Genomic DNA, 24,296 nt, shown 5'->3' with positions numbered 1-24,296 from the left:
GTATACCTTTTTTAAAAAAAATACTTTTTTTTAGAGCACTTGTAGGTTTACAGAAAATTGAGCAAGTAGTACAGAGAGCTCCCATATGACCCCTTTGTCCTTTATTAACATCTTGTATTAATGTGGTACATTGGTTACAATTGGTGAGCTGGTGTTGATATTAACTAAAGTCTGGAAGGAACAGGAGAATAATGACATAGAAAATTGGAGAAGACAGGTTCCCATTATATATCTTTAACTAGATGAGGAAAAGCTTTGCAACTACTTACTAACTAGATACCACATTATTAAGTTAAATCTATACTTATTTTGTAATTTGCCATCATTTTTAGTCTATGTCTGTTTGCTAAGAATGCTAAAGGACTTCCCTACAATATTGAGAGATCTGTTAAGTCAGTTCCAGAGAATGTTTATTTCTAAGCTTGTGAAATAGAAAACCACATTTTTTAGAATATCTCTTAAAAAACTGTCTTTCACTTATGGTTGTAAACTTTTGTACACAAGAGATAAATTTTCACCTTTAAACTTGGGAGGAATGCCTGGCACATATTAGGTGTCCAATATGTATAACAATTTATTGAGTTAAATAGTGGATTGAATTAATGTTTAATAATTCATTATGACCTCACTAATCTGGCTTTAACTCAACCAATATAAGAGAATTGTGCATATTTCCTTAAAATAAGGAATGTAGTAAAAGATGTTTTCTCATCGTGAAATATGTTTACAATTAAAATACAGTGATCCTAGCAGATTAACTTTTAAAATACAATGCATTTTATGGGCTGAATTGTTTCTCCACCAAATTCATGTGTTGAAGGCCTAGAACCCAGTACCTCAGAAGGTAAAACCTTTAAAGAAGCGATTAAGAGGAAGTTGTTAGGGTGGCCCCTAATCCAAACTGGTGTCTGTCTAAGAAAAAGTTTGCATACACAGGGAGACACTAGGGGTACATGCACACTGAAGGACAGCCATGTGAACACATGGCACCTTTGGTGATCTGCAAGCCAAGGAGAGAGGCCTCAGAAGAAACCAAATCTGTTGACTCCTTAATCTTGGCCCTCTAGTCTCCAGAAGTGTGAGAAGATCAACTTCTGTTATTTAACACATACACATACACATAAATACGTTTATCTAAATTTGCCACACTAGGAGAGAGCTGACTATTCCATCTACATTAAGTAAATATCTATAAGAATTTAGTACACCAGTTAAGAAAACAAAACTCTCTCTAACCTGGCATACCGTATATATGTATTCCTTAATACATATATATTTATTCCTTAAATAAAATACATATTTATTCCTTAAATAAAATTCCTTATCCTATATATTAATAAAATTCCTTTTTTATTTTTTTACCTAAAAACTGTCTGAAAAACATTTCTTATCATACATAGGAAATACAAAGCAAAAGTTACTGAGAACAAAATTTTAAATGTTCAAAGGAATTGCGTGAGGAATCACATTCATCTCTTTGAAAAGAAAAAAAGATAATTCAAGTAGGAAGAAGATACTTTGCTTTAAGAAGAACATATGCTTTAGCAACAGTACTCATAACTTAGGTCAAATTCTTCAGGCACTAGGATAAAAAGGAAAGAAATTGTGTGGTATGCTTTTGAAACAAGATAGAAAGTTTACTGAAGATTTTCAAAAGCTATGTAGTGCTTCTAGCTTAATTGTTCTGAATTTGTCAGGGATGATATAGGCTCTGCTCTGGCCTAGAACTTTAGAGAAATACTTCATTAAATACTTTAACTTTTGCATTAAGGTTTTCCTTAGTGCTTTTCAGAAGCTTTTTCCCCAAGGCATTGTTTAGGTGGGCAGTTATACAGTTTACTACCATAGAAATGATTATACTATTTTATCCTAATGAATGGTAAGTTGCTATATGACAAATGTTGGGGTAGTATATGATTTATGAAATTCTCAATAGTTCCAACATACAGAATGCTTATAGTCCTCCAGATCAATACAAATTAATGTTATACATTATCTTATGTCAAAATGTGAAAAATAGCAATTAAGGAATAAAATAAGAACTCTTACCACTTGGAAATACCATGACTGGTTCTGTAAATCTTTGTTCATCTGCTGAAGGTAGGTTCAGGGAGATGATTAACACCATTCCCAGACTAGTTCCAACAAACAAACAAGGGGAGACTGTAGAGTCATTCTTCCGAGCAAAAGACTCCATGAAGTATAGTGCTGTAATTGCTTCTTTAGAATCTTTGTCAATACTGGAGATGCTCGAACTTCTAGAACGATTATAGGAATTCTCTCGGCTTTCTATGGATGTTTAGAAGAACAAAAATTAAGTTAGTGTATTTCTATAAGAAGTAAAGTCAGACTTCATACATGAAAAACAAAATTATGAGAGGGAAGTAGAATTTGGTTCCTTGTTAACTGATCTGGAAGACAGCTTGTCCAATTCACCAGCTTATTTTAATAATGAAGAGACTGAAGTCCAGAAGTATAAATCATAAACTTAGGCAGAGCTGGGACCAGAACTTGGGACTCCAGAGTTCTGTTTTTTCCCCTACATTACCTCCTCTATTAGTTGAAATTTTCTAATCTGGGGAAAAAATATTTAGTCTAAGTAGTAAAGGTTACAAGAATTTCTGGTACCATTTTAATTATGCTTCTGTATCTCAATTATTGAAAATATTCCTAATGATTTCTTGGCAATTCCCTCTTACGGACAAAATTATGACTACTTACCTGAAAGGTCACAAATGTTCTGTGGTGAATACATGTCCCTAACTAACACAATTTTTGGTTTTGCTATATTTGGAGTAACTATAGTTGTAAAAATTGGAGTATTTACCAAGGCCAAAGAACAAATGTCGTATCCCTGAACTACTTTCAGGTTACCTACCTTGAATCCAAATCCAGATGTAACTTTTCCTAGGACCAGATCAGAAGCTATAGACCGTGCCATCTCATTGTTGATGGTAATCTTTCTGAGGGGGCTTCAGCCCACCTACAGGAAGCAGGATAGTTGCAAGTTTTCCTGCTCATCAACACTCATACATGTGTACACTCCAACAAGCATAAACTCATCCTCAGTTAAAGGAATTCGAGGCAGGTTTTGTTCTTATAATTGCTCTGGAATACAAGTTCCTCATATTCCTTTTTTTCTACATATTCACTCCTTCCTTTATAGGTACAAGTGTGACTCATTTTTATAAAAAGAGTTAAATATAAGTTCCTTAGATTATCCCTTTTCTAGAAAGACAAATATAGTATTCCTAATTTCCCCCTTATATCCCTCAGCAAGTTTGTAAAAATAATTATTCGTAATAGAATTTAGAGATGAGAGGGAGCTTGGATATAATCTATATAACTTTATAGATTTAGAGACCGAGATATAGAGTTAAGCAATTTCCCCAGAATCCAGTACAAATTAGAGACAGAAATGTCTGAAAGTCAAAATTCTCAACTCTCAAGCCAGTGATTAAGAGTGCTATTTCTATAACCTTTACATTTTGCTTTTATTATACAAATCCTAGCTAAAATGCTTTGAAAGTTTTTTCATTCATAGTGCATCAACATTCAAGGTTGTTACTCACAGACACCTATGAGAGAGATAAATTCATTATTTGCATGTCAATGAACCAGATTTAGTATGGTATAATAATTAAAATAGTTTCTAAATTAAAATTTTTGAATAATAATATAGGTCATTACTATCAAATTTATTGAGGGGTGGTAAATGGGGAATTACTTTATAGACTAGAATTACCATAGAAAATCTTCCTAAGATTATTTTTTCCATATCTTTCCCTAAAGTTGTCAGCAAGACAGTAGCCACTAAGTTAGAAGATTCCTTTTTTCCTCCCTGTCTAAAACTTTCTGGCCTTCTAGCTCTTATACTTTAATCCCTGCTCCAATACTCATTCCACTAATAAGCACTTAATCATTTAAAAAACATATGAAGATGAAGATTGCAAACTTAAGAACTTAAGATCTTGCCTTTTTCTTGGTCACATTCACTTGACAGTTGAGGAAATTAGGGTTGCAAGACATTAAATAACTACAGATAGAGACACTAAAAGCTCACCATTGAGATGGAAGGAAACTCTGTTGCTGGGGGTCTTGAGAACAAATTAAAGCATAGGTCTCCCTTTGTACAAGAGAAGGTGTCTACCAATAAGCAGAGCCATCCTGGTTTTAGAGATGAAGAAGGAGGTGTAGCGAGGAATGGATTTGGAATCATGGCCATAGTTTGACCAATCTCTCAGTTACTCATTGCTGAGAGCTGACTATAGTTTTAAATATCTTTTACATGTAATATATATCCCTTGTCCTCTAGCTCCCATTATATGGTATATCAAATTTTAATTGTATCCACAAAAATTTGTATGTTTAACTTACCTTCTGCTGTGACTGGTAAAGAAATTTCCATGCAAGCAGCTGATTGTGCTTTCCGAAATGGTGGTCTTCCAGGACCCCAGCGATTTACTTTTGAAACATCAGCACTAGACAGACGTTTTCCAGAACTGCAACTCTGAGAGGTTGGACTTGTGCAGTGTCCGTTTACATGATCTGTACCAGGAGGAAGAAGGCAGCATAAATACCATAATTAAATCTTCATATGTAAAGGAATCTGAATGTGTAGATTAGTAAATGAAGAGTGATAATTCATTTTTTTCAAAACATACAAAGATGGCTAAGTCCTCACTATTTTAAGAGTTAGTCACATTTTCAGTAGTTAGCCAAAAACTTCATACGATTTTTATTAAACATAAGTTCATTTTTAATATTTGACTGTTAAAATAGTTTAAAATTTATTGTCTCCATTAGGTATTTTATCATTTAATGGCAGTACAAAATAGGTTATAGTATTCAACTTTATTTTGCATAATTTAAAGATGCACCTATTTATATAAGTTTTGGAAGCAACTTAAGTGCTTGGAGTTTAAAATAGAGAATGGAAGTATCTTACTGTGCAGTTGAAAATGGTACTTAAGAATAATGACTCTTAAGCCAGACTGCCTGGGCTCAAATCCTAATTCTACCATTTACAAATTATACAAATTATTGTAGTCCTCCATACTTTAATCTCCTTTTCTGTAAGTTGGGAATATTATCTATTTCACGGATATTTTGCGATAATTCATGTTACATGCCAGAACACTTCTTAGTATATGGTAAATTCTGAACAAAAATTATTATTGTCATTCTTATTCCAGACAAATAGTACTATTTACTTAGAGCTCATGAGTTTAGCTCTGTTGTGATAGAACTTAAAAACCAGTAAATAATAGCACTAAAAATAGGTCTTATTTTTTTTAATCCTGATATATTATATTTGAAACATCATCTCATAGTTCTGCAATATTCAGAATACATTTTAAAATGTGCTTTGGACATTCAAAGGATAATAGAGTTAAATGGAGAAGAATCATGTTTAATGTCCATGTGGTACTAAGTGTCCACTCCATTATAGCTTTTCTGTATTGTAGAATTTGAAAAGTGTCCATTTTCTGGATATCCTTGAGCTAGTGCAAGCATGACAATTAGGTCTTACCATTTATATGCATTAGTGTTTCTTTTACTATTTTCAACAAGGAGAGTTAACATTTATCAAATATTTAAATGCCAGACACTATATAAACATTACCCATTTAATTTTTTTGAGGGGGGGTGAAAAATGGGAGAGGCAGAGAGAGAATCTTAAGCAGGCTCCATGCCCAGTGATTGTGACACAATGACCTGAGCAGAAATCAAGAGTTGGCTGCTTAACTGACTGAGCCACCCAGGTGCCCTAACGCTACCCATTTAAGGTTAATAACAGCCCTACAGGGTAGATCCTTTATTATCCTGATTTTGCAGCTGAGGAAACTGAAGCTCAGAAAAAAGGGTTTGGAAAAGTATCTAATAATATATAAATAGTATTCATGGGGGCAGAATTTGGATCCAGATTTTCTCACTTACTGTGTATATACTTAAAAACTGGGCCACAGGGCCACTTTAAAATATTTTGGTAAGGGATAGAAGTTTTGAAGACACATATAGTAGGGTTTAGGAGCAGCCTGTGTAATGCGTATTGAGATCCAAGTCTTTTGGGGCCAGTCATCTTCCGTATTAACACAGATTTCAGAAATCCCAGATCTCCCAGATGGAAAGACAGAAATATCCCTTGATGAGTTAGCCATAGGGAAGCTGAAGTCAAGAGCTCTACCCCTCCTGTAGTCTTATAAACAGCAAAAATACTGAGAGCAACTTCTGGCACTAACAACATCTGACACAACATGGGCACTAACTAGAATGAATTAAAAAGGACAACTTTGGGGGTATAAATTGCAAAAATAAGCCATACATCTGTTGGAAAGAGTTGCCCCTTCCTCAGACATGATGTGTTGGTTGGAGGAAAAGTTGCTTTGTTAATTGACTTAATGTTGGTTTGCTTGATTAATTTATTTTAGAAGGAAAGGAATTTATTAAAGGATATTAGGAAGTTCGGAAGCTCAGAGAGAAACTATGAGGTGTACTCAGAAGCTTGCAGCCCCAAACAATGTCCAACCACACAGGAGTTAATGTTTTACTTAAAAAAAAAAAAAAAAGTCAGTGACTCAGCATTGATGATTCCGGAGCTACATGCTAGGAGCTGTGCTATTGCTGGCCTGGTTCAGCAGGACATCTCTGCATCATAATCCCAAAACTAAGGTTTATGTAATTTTTAATTTGTCTTTATTTTAGTGTTTTTTGACTGTCAACATTCTCTACTTTTTTGCTGACTTTTTTTTTGAGGTTTTTTTTTTAATTTATTTTTTATTTTTTATTTTTTATTTTTATTTATTTATTTTTTTTGAGGTTTTTAAGCTCTTATTTTTAGAATATTTTTTCTGAAGAATTTTAAGCTGAAAACCTGGATGGACAGAATCTTAGTCTTCCCCTTGATGAGCTTAATTTTTATCTCCAGTTTTAATTTGATTCTTCTATAGCAAAATTTTCATGGCTATATTTTTGTTGTCAAAGTTAAAAATGCTTTGAATGAGCAAAGGTTTATACGCCTTGAGTTTAATGGTTAGTCTCTGAAATGCAAAGTTTCAAAGAGCTTCTTCCTCTTTATTTCTCAATAATTAACCATTTGTTTTTTAAAGTTTAACTTATAATTTGTTCATTTAAATGGATGTTTAAAACTAACTTTACAGTTTTAGGGAAAATAATTTCTTACTGAAACCATTGCCTTATGCTTTGTCGGTGATGAATAGAATGCTTTAACTTGAAATAACTATTATTAAAATTTCAGCTTCATTGAGGTAAAACTGACATATAAAATTGTAACATTTAAAGTATACATCAAGGGGTGCCTGGGTGGCTCTTTTGGTTAAGCATCTGACTTTGGCTCAGGTCATGATCTCACAGTTCATGAGTTCGAGCCTCGTGTCAGGCTCTGTGCTGACAGCTCAGAGCCTGGAGCCTGCTTCGGATTCTGTGTCTCCTCTTCTCTCTGCCCCTCCCTCACTCACACTCTTTCTCTCTCTCTCAAAAATAGACATTAAAAAAATAATAAATTGTACATCATTATCTGATATATATACAAACTGGGAATGTATTCCCACTGTCTAATTAACATGCCCATCACTTTATTTATTTTTTGTGAGAACATTAAGTTCTCCCTTAGCAAATTTCAATTATACATTACTGTGTTGTCAACGATAGTCATCATGTTTTACATTAGATTCTCAGAACTTACTCATCTTATAGCTGAAAGTTTATACCTTACAAACCCTTCCCTATTTTCCCTACCCTCAGCTACTGGTTACCACTTTTCTACTGTTTCTATAACTTTTTTTAAAAAATATTCATCATATAAGTGATATACCATGCAGTATTTGTCTTTGCCTGGCTTATTTCACTTCATGTAATGCCCTCAAGGTCCATCCATGTTTTTGCAAATGGCAAGATTTCCATCTTTTTCATGGCTCAATAATATTCCATTGTGTATATATACCATGTCTTCTTTATCCATTCATGCATTTATAGCCCCTTAGGTTGTTTCCCTATCTTAGCTATTGTGAATAATGCTGAAATGAACATAGGACTGCAGACAGCCCTTCAATACCCTGTTTTCATTTCCTTTGGATGTATACCCAGAAGTGAGATTGTTGGATTATATGGTGGTTCTATTTTTAATTTCTGAGGAACCTCCTGTGTGTTAAGGGCCAGGGCTGGTTTGCACAAGCACACCCTAATGCCGCTGTTAATCTTTATCTTGAGAATGTATAGATCCCGTCTTCTCTCTGTTATTTCCCATAAGCAAGATATGTAGAAAACATGTTGTTCAGCATTCCAGGTCAGGGGCTCTAGGGCTGGCCAACTTGGAGTATCACCTTGATAATGCAAATGTCCAGGTGGTGGGTTCTGATATCATTGGAACATTTGCTGTGCAAGGAAAGGCAAAGCTACAGAGAATTCCTAGGATAATTGCTACACTATAAAAGTTTGCTGTGTTTAGTTTCCAGCAGCAGATGCTTTGTTCAGTTGGCCACTCCTGGGCTCCCTGTATGTAAGTGCCCCCAATAAACCTAGATCTCAATCACTGTTTCTGGGTCATTCCTTTGGTCTTGCTGGGTTGTCACCCACCTTTGGCTTAGAGTCTTCAGGAATGTGATTACACACCTCCATACTGTTTTCCATAGTGGCTGCACCAATTTACATTCCTACCAACACTACACAGGGTTACCTTTTCTCCACACTCTTAACACACTTGTTAATTCTTTTTGATGATACATACCATAGCAGGTATGAGGTGATACCTCGTTCTGGTTTTGATTTGCATTTCTCTTATGATTAGTGATGTTAAGCACCTTTTCATGTACCTGTTGGCCATTTATATGTTGTCTTTGGAAAAGTGTCTATTCAGTTCCTCTGCCCATGTTTTTTTTTTTTTTTTTTTTTTTTTTTTTAAAGTAGGCTTTACATCCACCATGGGGCTTGGACTCACAACTCCTAGATCAAGAGTTGCATGCACTATTGACTGTGCCAGCAGGCACCCACCTCTGCCCATTTTTTTAATCTGAGTTTTTTTGCTATTAAGTTATATGAATCCTTTATATATTTTGGATATTAACCTTTTATCAGATATATACTTTACAAACACTTTCTCCCATTGAGTAGATTGCCTTTTCATTTTGTTGGTGGTTTCCTTTACTATACAGAAGCTTTTTATTTTTATGTAGTCTCACTACATCATATTTCTGCTTAATTTTGCATATATTTTCTTTGTTTTTGGTTTCAAATAAAAAAAAATGCCAAAACCAATGTCAAGGAGCTTACCATCTCTGTTTTCTTCTTGGAGTTGTATTGTTAAAGGTCTGTGTTCAAGTCTTTAATCCATTTTGAGTTGATTTTTGTGCATGGTGTAAGATAGTGGTTTGGTTTCATTCTTTTGCATGTGGATGTACAGTTTTTCTAGCAGCATTTATTGAAGAGATGATCCTTTCCCTATTGTATATTCTTGGCTCCTTTGTTGTAAATTAATTGAGTCTGTGTGTGTGTGTGTGTGTGTGTGTGTGTGTGTGTGTGTGTATGTGTGTGTGTATTTCTGGGCTTTCTATTCTGTTTCATTGATTTGTGTCTATTTTTGTGCTGATACCAAACTGTTGTGATTGCTATAGCTTTGTAATATAGTTTGAAATCAGAAAGTGTGATGCCTCTTTGCTCTTCCTTCTCAAGATTGCTTTGGCTATTTAGAGTCATTTGTGGTTCTATGCAAATTTTTAGGATTATTCTATTTTGGTGAAGAATGTAATTGGAATTTTAAGGAGGATTTCACTGAATCTATAAATTGCTTTGGGCAGTATGGACATTTTAACAATATTAATTCTTGCAACCCATGAGTATGAAATATCTTTACATTTATGTGTGTCTTTAATTCTTAATATCTTATAGTTTTCAGTGCACAGATCTTTTACCTCCTTGGTTAAATTTATTCCTAAGTATTTTATTCTTTTTGATACAACTAAATAGGAATTTTAAAATTTCTCAAATAGTTTGTTGTTAGTGTATAGAAATGCAACTGAGCTTTATATATTGATTTTCTATTCTGTAACTTTGCTGAATTTATTAGTTTTAGTATTTTTTTGGTGGAGACCTTATGGATATATATATATATATATATATATATTCTGCAGATAGACAATTTTACTTCTTGTGTTCTTATTTGGATGCCTTTTATTTATTTTTCATGCCCTGGAGAGTATTTCAGTACTATGTTGAATAAAAGTGGTGACAGCATTCTTTCTTGTCTTGTTTCTGATCTTGGAGTAAAAGCTTTCACTTTTCCACCATTGAATATGATGTTAGCTGTGCCTTGTCACATATGATCTTTATTATGTGAGGCACATTCCCTCTATTCCCACTTGGTTGTAGTTTTTGTTATGAACAGATAATGAGTTTTGTCAAATGCTTTTTCTTCATCTATTGAGATGATGGATTTTTATTTTTCATTTGGCTAATATGATGAATCACATTGACTTGAATATTACCCTTGATCATAAGATACTTTCAATGTACTATTGAATTTGGCTTGCTAATATTTTGTTGAGGAGTTTTACATCTATGTTTAGCAGAAATATTGGCCTATAACTTTCTTTTCTTGTAGTGTCCTTGAAAAAATGAGTTAGGAAATTTTCCCTACTCTGATTTTTTTGGGAAGAATTTGAGAAGGATTGTATTAATTCTTTAAATGTTTAGTAGAACTCAGCAGTGGAGCCATCTGGTCCTAAACTTTTATTTGTTGGGAGGTTTTAAATTAGTGACTCAATCTCCTTGCTAGTAATTGGTCTGTTTGATTTTCTAGTTCTTCATGATTGTCTTGGTAGGTTGTATTTTTCTAGAAATTTATCTGCTTCTAGAATCTCCAATCTTTTGGCATTCAATTGTTAATAGTAGTCTCATGATCCTTTGTGTTTCTGTGGCATCAGTTATAATGTCTCTTTCACTTGTGATTTTCAGTCTTGGTGAATCTGGCTAAAGGTTTGTCTATTTTGTTTCTCTTTTTTAAAAATACAGCTCTTAGTTTCCCTGATCTTTTTGATTTGTTAGTCTCTATTTCATTTATTTCTGCTCTGATCTTTATTTACTTTCTTCCACTAATTTTGGGTGTCATTTGTCCTTTTTCTAGTTCCTTGAGGTAGAAAGGTAGGTTGTTTTGTTTGAGATCTTTTTTGTTTTCTTGTGAAGGAGCTAAGTTGGCAGTGTAGAAGGAGGATCCCAGGCTTGTCTCATCACTTGAACAGAGCTGGATAACTGTCAAATCATTCTGAATACTCAAGAAATTGGTCTGAGAACTGACAGAATAAACTGCACAACTAGAGGGAGAGAAGAGGCCACTTTTGAGGAAGGTAGGAAGTGCAGAGACCAGCTTTGGGGGAGAAATGGAACATGGGTGCTGTGGACAGGAAGGAGTCCTGGTTGCAGAGAAAGCCAAGAGAGAGTAGAGTGTACAGGGATAAGTACGAGGAGAACAATTTCCCACAGCCATTGGCTGTGAAAATGAATGGGGCTGAATTTTGTGAAATTTTGCAACCAGGGGGCTGAAAGACTGGAGTTTTAGAGGTCTGTGGGCTTCTCTGGGATAGAGACCTGAGGGTGCTGCCCTATTCCTGGAGCAAAGGCAGGAAAACAACTCCAGGGCAGATTGCATGATGTGAGGATCACCTAAGGGCACAGGGAGAGCCTGTTCCTTCCCTGTGGAGCACATCTGTGAAAGGAGGCATTGCCTCTCTGGGGGTAAAATAACCAGCCAGCCCCATTTCCTCCTCCCACCCCTTAGCATAGGTGCAGAGATACCTGCTAAAGGCCACTAACCAGGACACTGGCTGTTTAGCCTGTGAGACAGGAAACCATCAAAATCCTAGAGAACACAGATAATAACCCCTTTGATATCAGCCACAGCAATATCTTACTAGATATGTCCCCTGAGGCAAGGGAAACAAAAGCTAATTAAATTATTGGGACTTCATCAAGATAAAAACCTTCTGTTTAGAGAAGGAAACATTCAACTAAACTGGGAGGCAACCTTTGGAACGGGAGAATATATTGGAATGGGAGAGCAAATGATATATCTGATAAAGGGTTAATTTCCAAAATCTATAAAGAACTTATCAAACTCAACATTCAAAAAATAATCCAGTTAAAAAATGGGCAGGAGACATGAATAGATATTTTTCCAAAGAAGACCTTGAGCTGGCTAACAGACACCTGAAAAGATGCTCAACATCACTCATTATGAGGGAAATACAAATCAAAACTGCAATGAGATATCCTCTCGCACCTGTCAGAATGGCTAAAATAGCACAGGAAACAAAAGATGTTAGAAAGGATGTGAAAAAATGGGAACCGTCTTCCACTGTTGGTGAGAATACAAACTGGTGCAGCCACTTTGGAAAGCGGTATGGAGGCTCCCCCCAAATTAAGAATAGAACTACTCTAGTATTCACCAATTGCACTATTAGGTATTTACTCAAAGGATACGAAAATACTAATTGGAATGGATACATGTGCATCAATGTTTAATTTTTTTTAATGTTTAATTTTGTTTAATGTTTATTTTTAAGAGAGAGAGAGAGAGCAGGGGAGGGGCAGAGAGAGAGGGAGACACAGAATCCAAAGCAGGCTCCAGGCTCTGAGCTGTCAGCACAGAGCCTGATGCGGGGCTCAAACCCACAAACCGTGAGATCACGACCTGAGCTGAAGTTGGACGCTTAACCAGCTGAGCCACCCAGGCGCCCCTCGTATACCAATGTTTAAAGCAGCATTGTTGACAATAGCCAAATTATGGAAAGAGTCGAAATGTCCAGTCCTCTGAGTGATGAATGGAAAAAAGGAGGTGGTATGGTTAGGGTGCCTGGGTGGCTCAGTTGGGTAAGCATCCAACTTCGGCTCAGGTCATGATCTTGTAGTTCCTGAGTTTGAGCCCCATGTCGGGCTCTGTGCTGACAACTCAGAGCCCAGAGTCTGCTTCAGTTTGTGTCTTCCTCTCTCTCTGCCCCTCCCCTGATCATGTTCTGTCTGTCTCAAAAATAAACATACATTTAAAAAATTAAGAAAAAAGAAGAGGTGGTATGTACATATATATAATGGAGTATCACTCAGCCATTAAAGGAATGAAGTCTTGCCGTTTGCAATGACATGGACGGAGCTAGAATGTATTGTGCTAAGTGAAATAAGTCAGAGAAAGAAAATACCATATGATTTCATTCGTATGTGAAATTTAAGAAACAAAACAGATGAACTTGGGTGAGGGGGGAGAGAGACAAACCAGAAAACAAACTCTTAACTATAGAGAACAAACTGAGGATTACAGGAGGAGAGGTGGGCAGGGGTTGGGTTAAAAGGGTGATGGGTATTAAGGAGGGCACATGTGATGAGTGAGTACTGGGTGTTGTCTGTAAGTGATGAATCATTAGATTCTACATCTGAAACTAATGTTACACTGTACATTAACTGGAATTCAAATAAAAACTTAAAGAAAAAAATCTAAACAAATTCTTAGGAGGAGTTACGATAGCAGAGAAGTAGGGGGGCCCTGGGCTTTCTTTGCCCCTCAAACACAGCTGTATTGAGGTCAGATTACTTGGAACACCCAGGAAATAGATCTGTGGAGTGTCAGGAGGATTTCCACAGTTGGGGGGAGAAGCTTGGCAGTCTGGAGGTGCATGGATATGAATTGGGGGAGAGAAAAACAGCAGAGCTGCAGAGGGGAGGGAACTCTTTCTGTGGAGAGACAAAAGGGAAAGAAAGTGAGAGGGGTTGAAAAAGTGTGGCATCAAGTTAGCACAAGAGGAAAACCTCTCTGGACCATAGACTGGGGAACAAGAAGTACAGAGTATCCCAGTTTTCCTTTGCAAACAGCTTTTGGAGCTCAAATTCTGAGGTCTTGCAAGTGTGTGACTTTCTCCAGAGTGGTGGGATACATGTTCCTAGGGAGGAGGGAGCTGGCCATCACATACATAGCATGGTGTAGACATCTCCGGGTGCACTGGAAGAGAACAGTCCTCTTCCTGGAGTGCTTTTGGAAGAGGGTTTATTGCCTCCCCAAGAAAAAAAGACCCTCAGGTGCCAGCCAAAGGCCTTCCATCAGCAGGGTGGAGAGACTCTACTCTGGAGGAGGGGAGTGGATCCATGCCATGCTGGGTCCTTTCAGATGTTGGGTTTGAATCCCAGCCATGTGCCAAGGAGAAGGCATAGAAGGTTGTGGTGCAGAGCAAGCTGCCCTTGCTATTCTGTAAGGGATGCTTGAATAGTGGAGGTTGGTCCAGGGGTGAGATATTGGGATGGCACCATTTTCCCACCCAACACCAACATAGTGGGACTTCAGAGAGCAACACAGCAGCCCCTAGTAGAGGGGGGAGCTGCTTACACCAAACCCTGTCCTTCCTTGCCTGGCAACCGTTTATTTATTGGGGCAAGACTGACTCTGAGTCCTGGGCCAGATAACTTCCCAGAGGAATTCTACCAGACATTTAGAGTTAATACCTCTTCTTCTCAAACTGTTCCAAAAAATAAAATGGTAGGAAAACATCCAAATTCATCCTGTGAAGCCAGTATTACCTTGTTTCCAAAACCAGACAAAGACCCCACTAAAAAGAATTACAGACCAGTATCCCTGATGAAACTGGATGTAAAAATTCTCAACAAGTTACTAGCAAATTGAATTCAATAGTACACTAAAAGAATTATTCACCACGATCAAGTGAGATTTATTCCTGGGCTGCGGGTCTGGTTCAATATTTGCAAATCAATCAACATGATACACCACATTAATTAAGGGTAAGAACCATATAATCCTTTGAATAGATGTAGAAAAAGCATTTGACAAAATAAAGCATCATTTTTTGATAAAAACCCTCAAGAAAGTCAGGATAGAAGGAACATACCTCAACATCATAAAAGCCATATATGAAAGGCCTGCAGCTAATATCATCCTCAGTGGGGAAAAACTAAGAGCTTTCCCCCTAAGCTTAGGGACACAACAGGGATGTCTACTCTCACCATTGTTGTTCAACATAGTACTGGAAGTCCTAGCCTCAGCAATCAGACAACAAAAAGAAATAAAAGGCATAAAAATTGGCAAAGTAGTCGACCTTTCACTCTTTGCAGCTGACATGATATTCTATGTGGAAAACCCAAGAGTCCACCAAAAGTGCTAGAACTGATACATGAATTTAGGAAAGTTGTAGGATATAAAATCAATGTACATAAATCAGTTGTATTTGTATATACCAATAATAAAGCAGCAGAAAGAGAAATCAAGGAATTTATACCATTTACAATCACACCAAAAACCATAAGATACCTAGGAATAAACCTCACCAAAGAGGTAAAAGATCTGTATGCTGAAAACTATAGAAAGCTTATGAAAGAAATTGAAGAAGAGCCGAAGAAATGGAAAAACATTCTACTTTTGTGGATTAGAAGAACAAATATTGTTAAAATGCCAATACTACTCAAAGCAATCTACACATTCAGTGCAATCCCTATCAAAATAACACCACCATTCTTCACAGAGCTAGAACAAACAATCTTGAAATTTGTATGGAACCAGAAAAGATCCCAGATAGCCAAAATAATGTTTGAAAAGAAAACCAAAGCTGGAAGCATCACAATTCCAGACTTCAAGCTGTATTACAAAGCTATAATCATCAAGACTGTGTGGTACTGGCACAGAAACAGACACATAGGTCAATGGAACAGAATAGAGTACACAGAGATGGACCCACAAATCGATGGCCAATTAATCTTCAACTAAGCAGGAAAGAGTATCCAGTGGAAGATAGTCTCTTGAGCAAATGGTGCTGGGAAAACTGGACAGAGACATGCAGAAGAATGAAAGTGGACCACCCTCTATACCATACACAAAAATAAATTCAAAATGGATGAAAGACCTAAATGTAAGACAGGAAACCATCAAAATCCTAGAGGAGAAAACAGTAACCTCTTTGACTTCGGCTGCAGCAACTTCTTACTAGACCTGTCTCTGGAGTCTAGGGAAATGAAAGCAAACATGAACTATTGAACCTCATCAAGATATAAACTTCTGCACAGTGAAATAAACAATCAACAAAACTAAAAGGCAATGGATAGAATGGGAGAAGATATTTGCAAATGACATATCAGATAAAGTGTTAGTACCCAAAATCTATAAAGAACTTATCAAACTCGACACTCAAAAAACAATTCAGAGAAGAAATGTGCAGAAGACATGAATAGACACTTTTCCAAAGAATACCTACAGATGGCTAACAGACTCATGAAAAGATGCTCAATATCACTTATCATCAGGAAAATACAAAACAAAACCACAATGAGAGACCACCTCACACCTGTCAGAATGGCTAAACTTAACAACTCAGGACACAATACATGTTGGTGAGGATGCATAGAAAGAGGAACACTTTTGCACTATTGGTGGGAATGCAAACAGGTGTTATCACTCTGGAAAAAAAATAGTATGGAGGTTCCTCAAAATACTAAAAATAGAACTATGCTATGATCCAATAATTGCACTACTAGGTATTTTTCCAAAGGATACAAAAATGCTGATTTGAACGTGTACATGCACCCCAATGTTTATAGCAGCACTATCAACAATAGCCAAATTATGGAAAGAGCCCAAATGTCCATCAACTGATGACTGGATAGAAAGGATACACACACACACACACACACACACACACACACACACACACACACACACACACTGGAATATTATTCAGTGATCAAAAAGAATGAAATCTTGCCATTTGCAACAATGTGGATGGAACTAGATTATATTATGCTAAGCGAAATAAGTCAGAGAAAGACAAATACCATATGATTTCACTTATATGTGGAACTTTAAGAAATAGAACAGATAAACGTAAGGAAAGGGAAGGAAAAATAAGATAAAAATAGAGAGGGTGTCAAACCATAGGAGACTGTTTAATACAGAGAACAAACTGAGGGTTGCTGGAGGGGAGGTGGGGGGGATGGGCTAAACGGGTGATGAGGTTTAAGGAACACACTTGTTGGGATGAGCACTGGGTGTTATATATAAGTGATGAATCACTGGCTTCTATCCCTGAAACCAATACTACACTGTATACAAACTAACTTGAATTTAAATAAATAAAAATTTTAAAAATCCTTCTTTTTTCTTATGTGTGTTTATGACTATAAGCTTCCCTTTTTACTATTGCTTTGGCTGTATCCCATAGATTTTGGTATGTTGTATTTTGATTTTCATTTGTCTCAAGATATTTTTAATTTTCTTTTTTGATATTTTACCTATTATAAGTATGGCTACCTTGGCTCTCTTTTGTTTACCATTTGCATGGAATATCTTTTTCCATCCCTTCACTTTCAGTCTGACGTGTTCTTAAAATTAAAGTGAATCTCTTGTAGATAGTATATAATTACACCTTGTTGTTTTTTGTTAAATCCATTCAGCCACTCTGGCTTTTTATTGGAGAGTTTAGTCTACTTACATTTAAGGTAACTATTGATAGGTATGGATTCATTGCCTTTTTGTTGATTGTTTTTGGTTGTTTTATAATTGCTTTGCTCCTTCTCTCTTTTTTTTTTTTTTTTTTTTTGTTATTTGTTGCTTTTCTTGTGGTATACTTAGATTCTTTCTCTTACATGTATTCACTATAGGTTTTTGCTTTGTGGTTACAATGAATCTATAAAATGTTATTTATTTAAGTTGCTTAAAACTTGTATTCTTTTGAACATAAAATATTAGTTTTAGGTGTACAAACAGATTTATAATGGTCTATTTTAAGTTGATAATAACTAGTTCAAATGTATTCTAAAACTCTACATTTTTATTCTCCTTCCCACATTTTGTATTTGATGTCATAGTTTATTCTTATTTCATATCTATTAGCAAATTATTGTTATAGTTTTTACAACTTTTGTGTTTTAGCTTTCATACTAGATTTATAAGTTATTTATTCACCCCCATTACATTTGATTATTCTGAATTTTACTATATATTTATCTTTACCAGTGAGATTTATACTTTTATATGTTTTCCTGTTACTAATTAGCACTGTTTTGTTTCAAGTCCCTTTAACAATTTTGGAAAGGTCAATATAGTGGTGATAAACTCCTTCAGCTTTTGATTGTCTAGAAAACTCTTTATTTCTACTTCAATTCTGAAGGACAATTTTCCTGTGTAGAATATTCTTAGTTGGCAGGGTTTTTTTCTTTCAGCACTTTGAATATAGCATTTCACTCCATTCTGGTCTGCAGATTTTCTGTTGAAACTCTGCCAGTTGTCTTATGGGGATTTCCTGGTATGTAACAAATTGTTTTTCTCTTGTTTTTAAGATTCTTCCTTGCCTTTGACAATTATGTGTCTTGGTATTGGTCTCTTTAGATTTATCTTATTTCATAGTTTCTAGTTTTCCTGGATCTGGATGTCTTTATCATTTCCCAGATTAGAGAATTTCTCAGACCTTATTTCTTCAAATTTTTTTTCCTTTCACGCTTCTCCTTCTCAGGTCCTTATAATGTGAATATCGTTCCACTTGATGTTGTCCCATTCATACCTTAAGTTATCTTGACTCTTGTTCATTCTTTTTTCCTTTTCTTCTCTGATTGGATGGAATCTGCTTTGCCTTCAAATCCACTGATCCTTCTTTCCAGTTCAGTCTGTTGTTGAACCTCTCTATTAATTTTTCCCGTGCAGTTATTGTATTCTTCAGGTCTGTGATTTCTGAAAGTTTGCTACCTTTTCATGTATTTTGCCTCTTTGTTTAAATTCTCATTTTGTTCATGCATTTCTTTCCTGACCTTGGTGAGCATCTTTATTACCATTATTTTGAACTCTATCAGGTAAGTCACTTACCTTCATTTCATTAGATCTGTCTCTGGAGTTTTATCTTTATTTGTTTGAAATATATTCCTCTGTTTCTTTATTTTCCTTGACTCTGTGTTGGTTTCTACACTATAGATAAAATAGCCACCTCTCCCGGATTTGAAGGACTGGTCTTATATAGCATATGAATCTTATGATTCACCCTGGCCCAAGCTCTTGGTGATTTCTGAATCCTTTGTGGTTGTCCAAGAGGTTTTGTTTTTTGTTTTTTTGTTTTTTGTTTTTCTTAGTGGCTCTCATTAATTGAGAGTGTGCAAAGTTGCATTTCTACATGGGTATTTTCTCATTCATCCAATGTGTAGGAGTCACTCAGGCAGTCTGGATTTCCTTCAGAGGGAATTGCTGCATGTGTAGTTGTAGATCTGTGGAGTCCATGGAAGAAGAATTCATCAGCCTCCTATATTGCCATCTTGGACCAGAACTCAAAATAACAATAGATTTTAACATTAAAATGCCCTTATATCCTGACTGATGCTGAAGAAGCAAACTGTTACCTTGCCCTGAGCCATATCAAGTCCCACATAAGAGTGGGAAGAGAAAAAAAAAAAAAAAAAAAAACCACAGTGTATTCTGAGATAAATTAAAAAGAAAAAAGTTAATCTAGCTGTCATCTCCAAAAAGATGAAATCTTGAGTTGCTAGGTTACTTTTTTCTAATGTTTCTTAACAAAAAATTTTAACCCCTGATTTTTGCAATACTGATGTTAATGACTATAATAATAATATGGGTAAAATGCCTCCCACTCCCACTATATGAACAAATTTACCTTAACCTTGAAAAGCTTGTGGACTTTTTGTTTGACATACCTGTTTGTGTTTTATATTCAGTGAGCCAGTTCTTCAAAATCTAAACTTCACTTAATGGGCTTGCAAATCAATAATCACTTTTTCTTAATGCTTTTGTGTCTGAATCTTTCACAATGAGCTGTACATACAGTATGTGTTTTCTAAATCATACATAAAAACCTATAGTAAGTTGAAACTGCTTTTGAGGGGTAAATCTCAATATATTGAGTTAAAATTATTTGGTTAAGAAAATTAAGACTTTTACTACTTTATATATTATGCAATGTTCTAACAGGGTTCCCTGGGTATTATAGCTTATACCTTCAATTTATTTTTTCTTCTAAAATAACTTTTAATTTTAAAATGTAAGCTCAAAATTCCCTCAGAGTTCCACCTTCATTTAGACAAAGAACGTTAACATTTTCTTTGAGTATTCTTCCACAATTAGTCTAAACATTTTTTCATTAGAAGTGGAAGCACATTAACAATATTTTGTACCTTTTTTTTTTGTTTTTAAATTTCACAGTGTCCTGGAGACCATTCTATATAGATCTATGTAATTGTTTGTAAATATAGAATAATGGTTTATATAGGGACAAATTTTCCATTTTAGGGCTATATAATAATTGATTTAACGATTTTCTTATTAGGCTTTCAATCTTTTACTATTTGAAAACAAACTTTAATGAGAATAGTAATACTTCTTTACACACATATGTGATTATATCTGTAGGATAAACTCTCAGAATTGAAATTGCTTGGCACAAGAATATGCAATTTAGATTTTGATTGCAAAATGACTTTCAAAAAGGTTTAACCAATTACATTCCCTCCAACAGTGTATAAGAACTTCAGTCTTCCCACATCTTCACCAATATTTTACGTAATACAATTCTTTGATATTTGTTGATCTAATTGGAAAAAATCGTGTTTTAATATTTCTTTAATAATTATTGTTGGATATCTTTTTATTAATTTTAAAGACACTTATATTTCTTTATTTGGGAACTACCAATACTTCGTAAATTTTTGTTAGTGTGTTCTTTAACTTATTTTTATATCTGAGTACTTTGGACATTGTAGAAATTGGTCTTATCTGGCAAATTTATTGCAGAATGTCATTTTTCTATATTGATTATTCATACATAATCAAATTTATCAACCATCAGTTTTTGTTTGTTTTGTTTTTATATGGGTACTGAATTTTGTGCCATCTTTCACAAATATATCTTAACTCTAAGAACATTTAAAAAAATATCTTTTCCCATGCTTTATTCTAGCATTTTTATAGTTTCTCTCTATACATTTATATTTTTATTGTCTAGAACTTATTTTGGCATAAAGAAATTATTTTTTCAGATGCTTAGTGAGTTGTCCCTATAACATTTATTGAATGACCTACTTTATCTCACTGATTTTAAATGTTACTTATTTACAACTATAAAATTTATATACACATTTGGTCTCTTTCTGAATTTTCTATATTGTTCTACTGATTGAACTTTTCATACATAAGTACCAAAAATTGTATATTTATTATCCATGTATGTATTATATGTATGAATTTTGTACCCATCCATGCCACTGAATTCTAATGATGTGTTTATTAGTTTTTCAGTTGATTCCCTTGAGATTTCAGGTATAAAATTTATCCCCTGTAAGTATGATAATTTAATCACATTTTTGAATATATATACATAATATTTATTTTATTTATTTAATTGCATTTGATAGTACTTTAAAAGCAAACTAAATATCTACAAATGGTAAATCTTAGTTTCTGGATGTCTGAAAAAGCCATTGCTCTCCTTCATTCTTAGATGATAGATCCCTATTTGACAACTACATTCCTCAGCATAGGTTGAGACATAACTGACATACAATAAGTTGCACATGTTTAAAATTGAATAACACTATTCTGCTTCAGTCTCATAGTAAAAATAATGAATATATCCATCACCCCTTCTCAGTTGCCTCATTCTTATTTGTAACCCCTCCATCCTGCCTCTCCCCATTGGCCCTATAGCCTCAAAAACCACTGATGTACTTTGTTACTGTATATTAGTTTGCATTCCATGGACTTTTATATAAGATAATCATACAGCTTATATTTGTTTTTGTCTTGCTTCTTTCACTCACCATGATTGGTCTGAGATTCTGCCATGTTGTGTTATGTATGAAGAGCTCATTTCTTTTTATTGCTGAGGAGTATTTCACTGTATAGGTATGGCACAATTTGTTTAACATTCACTTATTAATGCCTATTTAGGATGTTTCCAGTCATCAATTATTTTTTAAAGAAACTTAAAAACTAATCAGTTTTACTTAGCCACATATTTACCATTTCCAGGGCTCTTCATTCTTGTGTATATCTAGAATTTCTTCCAGAAAGACTTCTTGTGGTGTTTCTTGTAGACCTGAGATTTTAGTGCTGGATCTTTTCAGCTTTTGTATGTCTGTAAAAGTATTTATTTCACTCATGTTTCAATGATACTTTGCTGAGTAGAGAATTCTAGATTGATTTTTTTCAGCACTTTAAAAATGTTCTTCCACTGTCTTCTAGCTTATAAGTCTGCTGTTATTCTTATATTTGTTCTTCTCTATGTTAATATATCTTTTCCCTCCTCTCTGGCTGTTTTTAAGAATTTCAATTGTGATGTACTTTGGCGTAATTTTATTCATGTTTCTTGCTTGAAGTTGCTTGAAGTTCATTGAGCTCCTTGGATCTATGGATTTACAGTGTTCATCAAATTAGGAAGACTTTTGGCATGACTTATTCAAACATTTTTCCTGTCCCATCCTTTCTTTCCTCTTCTTATGTAAGTTGGAGTTAAACACTAGGTCACTTATTTTGGTTTATTCCTTTGTTTCATTTTGGAGAGTAAAAATTTGAGTTTAGTAATTTTTCTTTTTCAGTGTCAGTTCTGCTGTTAATCCCATCTAGTGTATATTTATGTAATCTCATACATTATATTTTTCATTTCTAAAAGTTCAATTTGAGTCTTTTTGTTTTGTTCTTAACATACTTGTGTTTTCTTCAATCTCTCTGAATATATGAAGTATATTTATAATAGTTGGTTTAATCCTGTAACTTCTGGGTCAATTTCCATTGATTGATATTTTCTCTTCATCATGGGTTGTATTTTCCTGTTGATATGGTATTATTGTCTGGAAGCCAGACGTTGTGAATCTTAATGTTATTAGGTGTTATTTGTTTCCTATTCTTTAGATATTCTTGAGCTTTGTTCCAGGGCACAATAATGTTTTTTTAGAAACAGTATAGTTTTTTGCTTCTTATTTTGGAAATAATAATATAATCACACTAAGTTGGTGATAAGTATATAAGATAATATATGGATATACTGTATTTACTTATGGATAAGTAAAATGACAGTAACGATTGAAGGAATAAAAAGGTGAAATTAGGAATGCTTTGTTATTATAAGATACTTGCACTACCCATGAATCAGTATGCTATTTAAAGCTGGACTTGGATCAGTTATAAATGTATACTGCAAACTCTAAGAGCAGCCACTAAAAAAAAAGTTAAAAAGAGAAGCATAATTGATATGCTAAGAAGAGAGGAAAAGGAATCATATAAAATGCTCAGTTTAAACTAGAAAAGAAAAAATGCAAAAAGAAAATAGGAGCAAAGAACAAGGGTAATGAATAGAAAACATTAATGACTATGGTAGACACTAATCCAACTGTATAATCACTTTAAACGTGAATCATCTAAACTAAAAGAGATTATCAGAGTAGTTCAAAAAACAAGACCCAGATATATATTGTCTACAAGAAACCCAATTTAAGTATAAATGCATATATAGATTAAAAGTAAAGCGATGGAGAAAGATACATTATGCTAACATTAATCAAAAGATTAATAATAAAATATATGTATGTAGTCACTTGCTTCAGGATGGTGGAAAACATGGTAAGACCAGTGAACTCCATAAGCATTGGCTCACTGCCACACTTCATTTGCTATGACATGAATTCCTTGATACTGTGAGGATTACCATTATGGTGGATAAGGTATTCTGTAAGTCCATAGATGGTAGTTTTGGCAGAAGCATTGTATGCAAGGAAGACAGATCCATATCCAGAATAATGGTTATTCAAGTAAGAACAATATCCTGTCCCTTCCATGATGAAAATGGTCTAATGTAACCAATCTACCACCAGATAACCGGATGATCACCCGGAAATGGTGCCAAATTGGAGAAAGTGTTGGTTTTTGCTGCTGTTATATTGGGCACTCAGCAGTGGTTGTAGCCAGGTCAGCTTTGGTTAAAGTCCATGTTGCTGACCCCATGCATAACCTCTATCCCTACCACCATGGTTACTCTGTTCATGAGCCCATTAGGTGCTGACAGGGTCAACTGGGAAGGACACCAACTGGTATCCACAGAATGGGTCACTCTACCCACTTGATTGTTAACGTTTTCCTCTGCTCAGGTTACTCTTTGGTGAGTATTCATATGGGACAAAAAGTCTCCTGTATACTAGCAATGGAATTTGAAATTAAAAACAGTAACATTTACAGTAGTACCTTCAAAAATAAAGTACTTAGATATAAATCTAATAAAGCATTTTTGAGATCTCTATGAGGAAACTACAAAACAATA

General features: G+C 34.8%; 1 protein-coding gene across 9 annotated transcripts in view; it reads right to left on the bottom strand.

The window, feature by feature from the left end:
• The window catches only part of STXBP5L (syntaxin binding protein 5L), a 377,555-nt gene that overhangs the window by 22,458 nt on the left and 330,801 nt on the right, over positions 1–24,296 (bottom strand). For all 9 annotated transcript variants that reach the window (XM_045502185.1, XM_045502187.1, XM_045502190.1 and 6 more), the window contains 2 exons: positions 4,378–4,548; positions 2,050–2,289 (listed from right to left, as the gene is read on the bottom strand). In XM_045502185.1, coding sequence (XP_045358141.1) covers positions 2,050–2,289; positions 4,378–4,548 — 411 coding nt within the window. The remainder of the gene's footprint in view (positions 1–2,049; positions 2,290–4,377; positions 4,549–24,296) is intronic.

The sequence above is a fragment of the Leopardus geoffroyi genome, chromosome C2, assembly GCF_018350155.1.
Source record: "Leopardus geoffroyi isolate Oge1 chromosome C2, O.geoffroyi_Oge1_pat1.0, whole genome shotgun sequence".
NCBI classification, from domain to species: Eukaryota; Metazoa; Chordata; class Mammalia; order Carnivora; family Felidae; genus Leopardus; species Leopardus geoffroyi.
The sequence above is the reverse complement of the archived record's forward strand: the minus strand, read 5'-3'. Positions and strand labels throughout refer to the sequence as shown.